Below are 13,974 nucleotides of genomic sequence, written 5' to 3' on the forward strand. Positions count from 1 at the left end.
ACGGCCCTAAGGACCAACCAAGTAGTACTCTTCTGTTCTGAAAACAAAATTCTACCACAGTTAGAGTTTAAAACCTAACAGCATTGGAACTGAGTGCAAGACATTCCCTCCGAAAGTGAAGGGAACTTGCTGGCACTGTGTTATTGTGGCGATGTAAGGCACACCGAGGGGGGCACATGCCCTATGCACACACAGCTAAAGGTGGACTGCCGTAGATAAAGTAGCCTTGAAAAAGAAGTTACTCATTGTTCTTTCATACAATACATCCTGGCAGTAGCCTCCCCTCCCCCCACCTCTCTCAGTTCCTTCCCCACCTCCCCTCTCACCCTATTACACACTCTGTTTCTCTGCAGAAAATAACAAGCAACCCCAGAATAGCAGGAGAAAGTTGCAATAAAGCTAGGCATAAACTCTCGTATCCAGGCTGGACCAGACAATAGAGCAGTAGCAGGAGGGTCCCAAAAGCAGGCAAAAGCATCAGAGATACCCCAACTCCCATTGTTAGGAGTCCCACAAAAACACCAAACTAAACAACCATGGCATGAATGCAAGCCTAGGACAGACCCATGCAGGTCTCATGAACCCTCCTTGGTTGATTGTGTGGGCCTTGTTCTTCTAGCATCCTTGATCCCTAAGGCTCCCACAACCCTTCCTCCTTCTCTTCTGAGGCATTCCCTGAGCTCCACCTAATGTTTGGCTTTAGGTCTCTGCATCTGCTTCCATCAGCTGCCAGGTGAAGCCTCTCTGATGGTGATTGGTCTAGGCACCGCTCTATATCAGAATAGCATTAGAAATCATTTCATTAACTTTTGTCATTAGTGTTTGGTTATCATTAGGTCTCCGAGCCAACCAGCGTCCAGTTCCTGGCCGTCCAGACTGTGTCAGGCATGGGCTCCCTCTCCTGGTGTGGGCCTCAATTAAACCAGCCATTGACTGACCACTCCCACAAGTTCTGAGCCACTATTGCCCCTGCTTATCTTGCAGGCAGGACAGGTGTGCATCAACGGTTTTGAGGCTGGATTGGTGTCACAGCCCCACCGCTGGGGGTCTTGCTGATTACGGATGATGAATGGTTTGGGCTCCATCTACTTCTTCGCTGGGGTCACTGTCACAGGTTTCAGGAAGTTTCCACTGCATTAGGTTGCCATATCATCCCCTCCCACTCCGCAATGCCACTCATTCGGGTCTTCTCTCCCTGAATTGTCTCTCCCACTTCCCCCCTCACCTGATCTCTCTTCTTTTCATACCCACCCTCCCCAAGTCTACCCATGATATTATATTTCCCCTTCCCAGAGAGATCTATGAGCTGTGCCCGCCCCCTGTGAGTCTTCCTCATTACCTATCTGGGTTGGTGAATTGTAGTGTGGTTATCCTTTAGCTAACAGCTAATATCCTCTTATGAATGAGTACACAACATGTTTGTATTTCTGGGTCTGGCTGCCTTGCTCAGATTTTTTTTCAAGTTCCATCCATTTGTCTATAAATTATGTGATGTAATTTTTTTAACATCTAAGTAATACTCCATTGTGTAAATATATCACATTTTCCTTATCAGTTCTTCAGGTGAAGGACATCTAGGTGGTTTCAAGTTTCTGGCTATTATAAATAGAACTTCTGAGAACATAGTTGAGCTTCTTGTGGTAGGATGGAGCCTCTTTGGGTATATGCTCAGGGGTGTTATAACTCGGGCTTGGGGTAGATCAATTCTCAGTTTTCTGAGAAACCACCATGTTGATTTGCAAAGTGGCTGTACCAGTTTGCACTCCACCAGCAATGGAGGAGTGTTCTCCTTGCTCCACACCCTTGCCAGCACAAACTCTCACTTGTGTTTTTGATCTTGGCCTTTCCGACAGGAATAAGATGGAATCTCAGAGTTGTTTTGATTTGCATTTCCCTGATGGCTAAGGATGTGGAACATTTTCCTTCAGTGTTTCTCATTCATTTCAGATTTCTCTGTTGAGAATTCTCTGTTTAGATCTGTACTCCATTTTTCAATTGGATTATTTGCTTTGTCGATTTCTAGTTAATTGAGCTCTTTACATATTTTGGGTATTAGCCCTCTGTCAGACGCTGACTTAGTCAAAAATCTTTTCGCATTCTGTAGGCTGCTACTTTTGTCCAATGTATGGTGTCCTTTGCGTTACAGAAGCTTTTCAGTTTGAATAAATGAAGTCTCATCTATTGTCAATCTTAGAGTCTGCACTATCAGTGTTATTTAAGAAGTTTTAAATTTAAGAAGTCCTGTGCCAATGCATTCAAAGCTACCCCCCCCCCCTTTTCTTCTATCAGATTCAGTGTATCTGGTTTTATGTTGAGGTCTTTGATCCACAAGGACTTAAGTTTTATGCATGGTGGCAGGTATGGAGCTATTCACATTCTTCTACAAGCAGACATTCAGTCACACCAGCACCATTTGTTGAAGATGCTTTCTTTTTTTCCATTGTGTGTTTCTAAATTCTTTATCAAAAATCACTTGTCCATGGGCATGTGGATTTATCTGTCTTCAGTTCGATTCAGCTGATCACTGTGTCTGTTTTCATGCCAATACTATGCAGTTTTATTATAGCTCTGTAATAGAGCTTGCAACCAGGGATGGTAATACCTTCAGAAGTTCTTTTATTGTACAGGATTGTTTTAGCTATCCTGGTTTTTTTTTTTTTCATATGAAGTTGACTATTTTTCTTTCAAGGTTTGTAAAGAATTGTGTTGGGCAAAAAAAAATGTGTTGGAATTTTGATGGGAATTGTGTTGAATTTGTAGCTGGCTTTCAGTAGATGGCCATTTTTACTATATAGATTCTACCTGTGCTTGAGCACGGGAGATCTTCCTATCTCACAATATCTTCTACAATTTCTTTCTGCAAAGACTTGAAGCTCTTGTCATGCAAGCCTTTCACTTGCTTGCTAAGGGTTACTTGAGAAAGGGATTCCATAGACAGCACAGGTTATAATCTATTTATTGTATATGTTTTATATTATTTTCTACCCACATATCTGTAAGCTTCAAGAGAGAAGTCAGTTTTTGTCAGTAATTAGCTTGCAATGTGGGCAGGATGCTCATGTCTGAAAACCCTCCTTTGTGCCCATGGAGAATGTGTGCTCCTCCACCAAGACTCAGCCAGCTTCCCCCACATGGGATGAGCCGGTCGTCTCTGTGGCTCTCCAGTTGCACTGATGCTGGAGTGCCTGTCCAGAAAGATCCTTCCCCTGTAGCTTTGGGTTAGAAGTGGGGTGATCACTGTCCATTAGCTTGTTCTTAAAGTTTTGATCCACATATTATCTTTAAATAGGTTTGTATATTTATATGTACTTTTTAAATATTTATTTATTTATTATGTTTACAATATTCCATCTGCGTGTATGCCTGCAGGCCAGAAGAGGGCACCAGACCCCATCACAGATGGTTGTGAGCCACCATGTGGTTGCTGGGAATTGAACTCAGGACCTTTGGAAGAGCAGGCAATGCTCTTAACTTCTGAGCCATCTCTCCAGCCCCTTATATGTACTTTTTAAAATGAAAATGTTTTCTTAAATTTGATTTTTCTTTCTCAAACGCTGATGAATATGGTTAGCGGCAAATCTTGACCATGACTCATCTTAGTTGTTTTTATCTTTTGTAGATGAAGCCTAAACACATCCTCAGTGTCTTTATTTTGAACATTCTTGGTCATTCCTAAGAAATTATTTTTCTTTCCTTTCTTTCTCCCCTCCCCCCCTTTTTTTTAAAAAAAGACTACTCGTGGAGTCTTTTAGAACTTGAATCTTAGATAATATTAATGAGTGCCTAGTATTTTTATTCTTCATTTTCTAAAAGATGTGTTAAAATCCTCCTATTGTTCTTCCTCTTTAGCCTGTAAAATAGCATGCCTAGCCAGCCTGCTTGTCTCCATAACTGCCGCATATCATGCATGCTAAGGTTTCTCATGACAGTGACCTGTTATAGAATGTCTTCAAGTAGACATCATGAAGTGAAAACTCCCTATCTATCTACGCATTGTTCTATCTGCTAGCGCGAGTTGCAGCCTGTATATTGTATTCCTAGTGGTGCCAAAAGCATCACGCGGTATTTATGTGCCGTCTGACATAGTTCTGTATGTATGGGGTAAAGAGTGGACGGATCTGAAGCATGGCAGGTTTGCTGTTTGTGCACCCTTTCTTGTTATCACTGCTGTTTCACTCTCTTCATTAATTCTGTCAGGAGGTCTTCCTCGTCGTGGTTCATTTTTGGAGCTGGATCTCACAGACCCTAGTGCTATAATTACCCATCACCACATTTTTAGCCTACAGGGTTCAGACTCAACCTTCACCATCCCAGCATCTCGAATCCCCCTGATCCAACTTCCCAAGACAATCCAACAGCCTGACGTATTTGGGTTCCTGCTGCAATTTGTTCTTTTGACTGAATTAAAAATCATTGTAAAAGTTAGCCTTAAAACACTCTCAACGTGTTACTAAATTAAGGTTAACATTCAAGGATAATTTTCAAGCAATTAGCTTTGGTTTTTAGCTGAGCAGAGCACCCCACTTTATGATGCCAAACACAAACGATTTATACATGACCATAGTTAGACCAATGTAGGTCTGTAGCGGTGATTTGCTAATCAAATTCAGGATTTGATTTGAAATGCCTCCGGCAGAGGGCCAATCCAGTCATGAAAAAAACAGAAGCAAAACCCAGAGCCCGGATGAGCCTCCTCGAGAAGGTAGCTGAATCTTTCACTGTCCCTAGCAAAAAGGTTCCAGAAGTCACTGCTATTGCTCCTAAATTTTTCCCAATAAATTATTCGACTGTCCAAGACACAAAACATGTACATTTTGGAATCTAGAGTTATAAAATATTCTGACATGTTTTAATATAAACAGGAACATTTTCAATGATTGCTTGGATCTAAAATGTTTTTCCACTTGACATTTGTTTATACTGCCGAGGAAAGAAACTCTATTTATGGATAACTGAATGGCACAAATAAACACGGAGAGAGCTGAACAATCAGCTTTGATTGTGCATGAAGGTCTGCGATGCCATTGTGTACTCTTGGGCCGTATTCTGATTGCCTGTTTATTTTTACAGAACTGCTGGTGAGCCCATGGAGGAGGAACCAGCCCTGTGAAGTGCCAAGTCTCCCCCGATATTTCCTGTGTGTGACATCATTGTGTATCCCCACCCCCCAGCCCCAGCACCCTCAGCCATGTCTGCTGCTTGGGTGGCACAGTTTGATGGAACGTAAACACTGGGCATCAGGTTCTGAACAGCAGCTTCACTTGTTCTTTGGATGGACTTGAAAGGGCAATGCAGATTCCTGAAACTTAACCACTGTGAGTCTAAAGTTACAGTAACCAGGATTGGAAGAAACTGCTCCCCGCGTGCGTTTATGCTTGAGACCCTGCTCCCAGACACGGTGTGAGCTAGAAACCTTCAGTGCAGCACTAAATACTGTCCGTTTCAGAAGCTAGGACGGCCATCTTCATTCCTGACATCGTCATCAGTGTTTTATTGTGTAGTTTACTGTCGAGTAGACTTAAATTGTTTCTTTTCAGCTATGATGGGAATTACAGACAGATTGCTGTGGGCTGCAGGGATTTTCTTCTTTTGTTTTGGATTTTTTTTTTTTTCTGTGTTCTAACACACTTCCATCCTTCCTGGTAAGAGTTCAAGATGGAGCTGGGATGAGGCTTTGTTCTAGTGGGGAAAAAAATCACAATGTATTTGGCAGTCCAAATGGAACTTGCACACCGTGCCTACCATGTGCCATAGGACAGTATTTTGTGTCCTATTTTGTCTGTTTCAAGTTCTCACAGATTATGGATTTGTAGTTTTGTCCAGTACTGAGGTCTCTTCCACCACATGCAACTCCATTTAAAGGACCACGCCTGTGGGGTGCATCTCTGGGCAGATGTGCGGTCTGTGAAAAGCACAGACCTCAGGCGCCGTGGTTTGCGCCCCATCTTTCCAGCACACCTCTCCCTTTCTCCGTCCGCTGCTTCCTCCTTTAGAGAAAACACCCACAGCCTCCGCATCCTCAGGGGAGCTTAGCGTTTGGTTTCTACCATTTACCTTTCAGGCTAACCCACTTTGTTATCTGATTCTGCACACTGTTCAAGCGATGCCACTGAGTGTTCCGGGTCTTAGGGATGCATTAATGAGGATGGCAATGATCTGAAGTCCCTGTGGATGGGGCTAAGATGGGAGCTGTGCCTTCCATGGAAACAAACCCAGAACTCCACCATTGCACAGCCTGCCTTTCTAGCAAAGGTTCAAAATAAAGGACATTTATTTCTGAGATTAAAAACAGCTTACTAAGTAGAATAGAATCAAGTTAGTCACTGCCTCTGAAAAATGCATTTCAGTGCATAACTCAAACACCTAAGACACTGAGGTAGAATAGCTCACATATTTAATATCTGACAATGCTTTTGAACATTGATGTTTCTTTTTATATATTTTCCTAACTCAAAGGATATATTAAAGCCATAAGTGAAGATTGTCATGCTTTTATTCAGAAATCTGAAAGAAACCTTAATTAAAACAAGGTTTTAGGGAAGGCCAAGATCTGAAAGACATGGAACAATGTGGTTTCAGTTAGGGAGGACTCCAACCTGTAAATCAAAGATGAAAGATCTCACTCACGTAGAATTACATAACTCTCCTTTGTTATACACTCAGGCCACATTTTCATGCATTTGGTTTTTTTAGGATTACCATTTTAATTTTAAAGACTTTTATTACATATACAAAATGGCTCGGTACTTGGTTTAACATCTTAGAAATTTGAGATACCCTTTGAAATAGGAAATCTGAAATGGAATGTAACTCAGTATTAGGTAAAAATGACTTTCATTGCATAAGGGTTAAGTCAATCTAGACTCATGATTATAATAAATGTTTTCTAAATTCCATTTTCTTGATGTTTTAGAGAAATTCCTGCCAATTATATTTGCTAACTCCTTTTTTAACTTTCTTTTCTTTTCCTTTTTTTTTTCCCCCTTGGTAATTGAGAAAATTTATTTAAAGAAAAACAAAGGCTTAAAGGCTTACAAAGAAGACCTTACTTTAAAAGAGGGAAAGTTATCATACTTCAAAAAGCTCTGTAATTGTGAACCTTTTAAACCAACTTCAGAGTTACACGTCCCCTTCACTGCGAATCAATACTAGATGCTGGGTAATGAGACAAAACAAGGCAGCGTAAGTTTATTAATTCACTGATATCCCTGCCACCGCATGGCCTCGGAAGGTGGCTTCTCAGTCTGAGGAAGCCAACCCCCTAGGACATGCCAACTCACTAGGACCTCTCTGTGGTAGTTTAGATTTTTAAAATACTTAATAAAGAGCTAATCACACTCTTCCTCCCCGCTGTGTAACAACACACCTAATTCATTGCAATGCAAATTATTAGGATCCCGAGAGCAGACACACCCTGTTGGGGAAGGATACAGTTGAAGGTAGCATTGTGGGCTGAGAGGTTCTACACCTGATTGCACGCACCCTTGCATTACACTATGGAGTGTGGCCCCAGAGGGCGGAGAGCACCAGCGTTTCTTCAGAAGCTGACCAAACTTTCAGTCCAACTGGTATATTTTTCTTCCCTACACTTTAGTTTTTATTGTTCCCAGTGGTCCCCAGTGAAAGGCTAATGGAGAAACATTACGGCTCCTGGGGCTCGTTCTGACCCCCCTTTGAAAGACGACCCCATGAGTTCCCTCACAGTCTAGCACAACACACACGTGTTGAAATAAAATAATTTTCGAGAAATACACGAGTAAAAAAGAGTAAGTTTAAATAATAGAAACAAAGTGAGATATAATCAGTTTTGTTTTCTATATAATTGGACGTTTTATTTTTGACTGCATTAAGCAACCCTAGTAAGGACTGAGCAGGTATAAATATCAATGAAAATTTAGACTAGCAAATGGGGAAATATTGGAAGGGGAACATTTTTAAATATTTTATCTAATTTGTAATATCCAGACAGGAGAGAGAACTCGGATTTTGGAGATAGTAGATATATTTGTTTAAAAACTCCCACAAGTGACATTTCCATGCACACGCAGTCCTAGGAACAGAAACGGTGCCTTCCGTGTGCACTACGACCCACTAGGGACAGTTTCATTCATCCAACTAAAAACACAGTGGCCTTGAAAATGGGGCATTTCCTCCCTCGAAGATTTCAAAAACTGTGGGACTAGTTTCTCCAATAGGTCAGACCTGTTTTATTGCTAGAGGTCAATCGTGAAGCTCTGTGAATGTACTGATATCTTTACAGACTCCACACAGGAGCGCATGAGAATGGTCCTGAGGGTTGGCTGGAGGAGACTTCCTCCCCGCTCAGCACTTTTAAACTCGCTTTATTTGATTCTGGAACTTTGCGATTAAGTTTTTTTTTTTTAATATTTCTCTCAAAATTTTTTGTCTATGAGTTTCGGTGGAAGCAAGTGTTAAAACTGAGCAGCCTGGAAAGAAGCCAAAAGTTTGTCTCCTAAGCAATGATTCATTCTGAGCTTGAACTTGCTGCTCCGTCTAAGTGTGACATTGTCTTTCCTAGTCTTATCTGTCCCAATATTCTCCTCCTGCTTTTGGAAATCACATGCTTGCTGAGATACACACACGTGCACACACACGCACATGCACACACTGCACACACACACACACACACACACACACACACACAGAATGCAAATGGCACACTTGTAGCCCTACTTCAATAAAGATGACATTTTTACCTCCAAAAGAAACAAAAGGCAAATTATCTGAGGTGGAGAAGAAAGGCTTTCCGTTATCTCAAGGACGGCCAGTGCTGTGGTCACGCTCACCATCAGCTCTCTGTGTTCATGTTATAAATACCCAAGACTATAGAATTTCCGTTCTCCAGACCAGTCACACAGCACATATACGTTCTATCTCTAGCATTCCTACCTGGGATCATGATATATCTACAGGAATGAGTGTGTCCATTGTTAGTAAGTACGTTGGAAGTAACGCCATCAGACAAATCTTAGACCATAAATCTGAGGCTAGCTGGACTGTATCTCAATGATAAGGTATTAGAGTGGTAATCACTTATCAACCGTCTTAAGTCTCAAACTAGAAAAGCTAGCAAATATATAATATGCTATACGGTGCCAATATTTCTAACCAGTGACTTCCTTTCCTCAAACTCTGTTTCCCTTGCTTCCTTGCCAATGGCAAATTGGCATATCTACACAATCAGAGTTTCTGATTTCTGCCTACCTTATGTTTCCTAAGAAGAAACAACCCTGCAAATTTGTCTTCTGAGACCCCACTTGGCATATGGGTCTCCAGGCATTTTATCTAAACCTAGCCTTATAGTCTTGATTGTGTTATTTACTTATACCTTATCAAAAGATACCTGGCTTAGCTAGCTTTATCTAAAAGCATACCAAGCTTTGATTTATTCTGTACTTGGGGCTTGCCACTTCCTTTTATTAATGCAGAATTTTATTTTTGGTCAATTATCGTCCACCATTTTTGCTACTATCCAGTTGAGTAATATTGGTTATCAAACAGGGAAGGTTTTTCACACTCCCCATGCTCTTTGGAAGACACTTATGTGAGGCAAACCATCAAGTGCACATGACCACCTGAAGTAAGAATAGCAAAGGAGAAACCGGAAGACTATATATTTTGGAAATAAAAATATCTGACTCATGAAATAGAAAATGGACTCCTTTAATTTTCTTGTTTGGTCCTTCTGCACATACGGGCACAAACAATGCCACGTGTATGTGGTCAGTTGTCTCCAGGGATACCGTGGTCAGGTCCCTGGCCCTCTCAGGGACATGGCATTTGTAACAATGACAAAACTGTCACAGGAGTGTCTGGATTGAGCTCTTTGTTGGTTAACATTTAGTAGAAATGGAATAATAAAAACCACAAAAGAACGAAATTTTTGTAATCTGAAGAGGAGTGTTACTTCTGTGTGTGCAAAGGCTATTTTTAGAATGGAAAAAGCTCCTTCTCTCTTGCTAAACTGTAAGATTCTCAGACTCTCTTTGGGTGGCTCTGCCAGTGTAGACCTTCACAGAAGCTGGGTGAGATGACATTGTCCTTTGAGGGATGGCTGGGCCCAGCGAGTGTGCTGTCGCCTTTCATTGGCAACCCGTGTCATTCGAGACAAACAACCTGATGCTGTAAATCAGCTGGAAGTCCAGGCAAACAAATTCGTCACTGTTTTGGTTAAATGCTAGACCACGATTATTGGAGCGAGTGCAGATAATGGGGACTTTCTGGTTTGTGTCATGTGAATGTGTCTTTTGTATTGTGGTCTTGTATCTGTTACTGTGATAAGATCAGTTGCTTGTCCTCTGTGACCAAGTAGTTTTGCCCTTAATTTTTCGGCTTTCATCAAAAGCTGTCATCCGGAACTGCTAAGAAAAGTATACATAGTCAAACATGAAGTTGTTCTGCCAGTGATGCATCCCCACGTGTGCAAGATAATTCCCTAATAAAGGTTCAGTAGCTAATTACGGCACCATTGTTGAACATGCTTTTAGAGTGTTCCTGCTCCCTAGTCTTTTGGATTTTAAAACACAATATTATTCTCCAAAGGATTGTTGATGTTGTTAGTGTCAACACTCCTTAAAAAGAATAATGATGCCCATTTTGTCTTGTGTTTTTTACTGATTAGATTTTCCTGTAGTCCTATGTGAATAAAAGCTATTTGAAATAAATGTGTCCTAAAGTTTCTACATCCTAGGTGCCTGCCCTTAGACTCGGCATCACAGATGAGCACAAATACATGACATTTTGTGATAAACAACTATTACTAATTGTGAGATATGATGATATACACTATTCTACTTTTCAGAACTCTGGAAATTTGAGGCCAGAGATATGACTTGGTAGTTAAGAGCGCTGGCTGCTCCTGCAGAGGAACCAGGTTCATTTCCCAGGACCCACATAGCAACTCACAACTATCTGTAGCTCAAGTTCCAGGGGATCAGATACTCTCTTCTTGCCTTTACAGGCCCCTGGCACAAACATGGTATATATATATATATATATATATATATATATATATATATATATATATATCATACATGCAGGTAATACACTCACAAATATAAAATGAAAATTAATCCTTTTTAATTTAAAGGTTGGAGATGTTTGCTTCCAAGTATTTCTTTGGATGAAATGAAAATTCACAACATAAAAAAATTGTAAATGAAAACATAGTTACTAGCTGACTTGCTAGTTCATGCCTGTAGTCCCAGAACTTTGGAAGCTGAGACAGACAAGAAGGTTGCCACAAGTTCAAGGACAACCTGGCTACGTAGTGAGTTTCAAGTCAACTTAGACTGTAATGGGAGACCCCGTCTCAAACAACAAGTTACAGTTACTGGTTTGGTCATAGTTTGCTTTTGCTTGTCAGGAGAAAGAGCAATAAGGTCTGCCGAATGCATGTTCCCCTACAGAATGCTATACTAGAATTCTCTCTATCACATGACTCTTGTACCACATAGGCTGTTTACAGATGAGAATGAATATAATTCACTCACTGTTGTTATAGTCAGTAAGAGATGTCTACATCTTTCTAGCTTTAAAAAGCCTATGCTCTTTCCAAATGTCCTCTACTGCCCATACAAGAGGACACACTGTGCATATTTCAACTATGCCTAGCCTCTAGGATGGGCTCTATGCTCAGCCTCTGATAACCTGGGCAGGGGAGGTAGTAATTGTGGAGTTAAATGGATCTGGTCATCATGGCTAGATTAGTAGAGTATAAAACAATTATTTTTCACCATATGTCTCATCTTACTTTAACCAAGACAAAAACTCTAAATTGTCTTTGGAACACATACTACAAATCTTTTGAAATCTAGGTCAGGACCAACACTTATTTTTGTATTTTACAACCCCCTGCAATATTTAACATTCTAAAACCTAACTGATTCCAATGGACAGTGGTTTGGGTTCCTTCTGGGAAAGGATAGGCGTATTTTGTCTAAGAAAATGTAAACTTGAGATGGACTGTGTGAGTAGAGTTGATTTCAATGGTAAACACCTTTGTCCTAATCAGATTTGTCAAACAGCAAATGTTACTTCATGGTTGTCTGTTTTTAAGTTTCTATGGTGAAAGAAACAGCAGAATGCAAGCGGAAAGATAAGGCTGGATGTCTGCTTCGCCTAAGGAGCAAGCGTAGTCGAAAGCTCAAAGCATGTCTTTCACTTCTCAACACTTTTGTACTTTCAAACCTTGCTGTTCCCCCCAGAACCGTGGTACCAATGTCCTGGATGATCACAAACGGATCCCTCGATACGTATCTTTGTAATTATTCTGTAAAAACAGAGAACTCTCCTGACAAGAATCTCAAGAATAGGGAAGCAAGACTCAGGAAAAGAGACCAAGAAATGTTCTTTTTAGAAGACAATAGGAAGTACGAGAATTGAAAAGAGGAGAAAAGATTTAAAGTTGTCAGTATGTCTAAAAACCAAGAAACCCCATTGAACTCCATATTGAAAGAGTTTGCAGTGTAATAATAAGATACAGCATAAGCCCACCTATGTATCGCCTTTGTTTTGTAAGAAATAAGGCTTAAAATTAAAATTTATTATGTCACACTTCACCTTTCATGATGAGATTTTCCCTTTCTAACTGTTTCTCCTTATTTTATTTTTTTTGTCTTATTCTGGAGAAGGGAGATGGATGGGATCAGGAGTCTTGATTTCAAAGACACAAAGAATAAATGAAAAAAGTTAAAAACTAATCACAAGGGTTAAAATCTTAAGATGTAATCACAGAGAATCCTTTCAGGACATAATAAAAGCAAACGTGTGAATATTTATCATGGTGATATTATGTTTATGATTTATTTCTAATTCTAAGATTTTCTGTCTACTTTAATGAGATTGTTTTTAAGATGCACATTTTAGTGCACTGTGCTTAGCTTGTGTGTTCCTTGTTATTCATGTTTTGTTGTGATTATTCATTCCAAAAGTAGAAACACATCTAACATTTCTTCTGTTCTGTCATTGAAATCTCACAAAAATATCACTAGGGAAGTAATATAAAATATCATCACATCAACGCTTAGATGACAAATGAAACTCATCTTTTTGAAGTTCTTTTAAATTTAAAACAGTTTTAAAATTTATTTTTCTTTTTGTTCATAAGTTAGCATACAATGTATTGAGTTTTATCATGATGTCTTCATATATATATATATATATATATATATCATATATATCATTATTCTTTGTTCTAAATGGGTTCCTTCCCTAGTACCTGACTCTTTCCTACCTGTTTCCTCCCTCCCTCCCCCTCTTCCTTCCTCCCATTAGTTCTTCCTTCTCTTTCTTTTAAAGCTAATCTATTACCTCATTTCCCACCTCCACTAGGATTTTTTTCTGCGCTTCACTTGATCTTTTTTCTGGTTTAATGACCTGCAAACACACACATCTAAATCCAAACAAGGATAAGCATTTGATGGAAAGTATGTAATTCCTTAGAAAGGGTGGACAGGAAGCTGAGGAAGAGATCACTTTCCTTATATTCACAAGGCTGTGGGTTGAAAACTTACAACCCACATCGGAAGAGGATTGATCGTCAAAATGTACAAAGAACTTGACATCAAAACAACAAATAATTTAATCAATAAAAAATGGGGTACAGACCTAATCAGAAACTCTCAACAGAGAAATCTCAAATGATTGAAATGAAAGACACTTAAGGAAATGCTCAACATGCTTAGTCGTCAGAGAAATGCAAATCAAAACAACTCTGAGATTCCATCTTATACCTGTCAGATGGCCAAGATCAAAAACACTGATGGCAACTTATACTGGAGAGGATATGGAAGTAAAGGATCACTCCTCCATTTCTTGTGGGAGTACAAACTGGTACAGCTGCTTTGGAAATCAGGATGACGATTTCTCAGAAAATTAGGAAACAATCTACCTCAAGAACCAGCAATACCACTTTTGTGTATATACCTTAAGGATGCTCAATCACACCACAAG

The 13,974-nt window shown here is 40.0% G+C and overlaps 1 protein-coding gene across 1 annotated transcript in view; it reads left to right on the top strand.

Annotated features, from left to right (window-relative positions):
• Hdac9 (histone deacetylase 9) overlaps nucleotides 1–10,664 on the top strand; it is a 463,183-nt gene extending 452,519 nt beyond the window's left edge. Inside the window, exon 26 of the mRNA XM_041657935.1 lies at nucleotides 5,071–10,664. Within this exon, the coding sequence (XP_041513869.1) occupies nucleotides 5,071–5,110 (40 nt within the window). The 3' untranslated portion in view covers nucleotides 5,111–10,664. The remainder of the gene's footprint in view (nucleotides 1–5,070) is intronic.
• Nucleotides 10,665–13,974: the final 3,310 nt, after the last annotated feature.

Source organism: Microtus oregoni, unplaced genomic scaffold (assembly GCF_018167655.1).
Source record: "Microtus oregoni isolate MIOR12 unplaced genomic scaffold, Mior012 000009F_ref0000495, whole genome shotgun sequence".
In the NCBI taxonomy this organism is placed as follows: Eukaryota; Metazoa; Chordata; class Mammalia; order Rodentia; family Cricetidae; genus Microtus; species Microtus oregoni.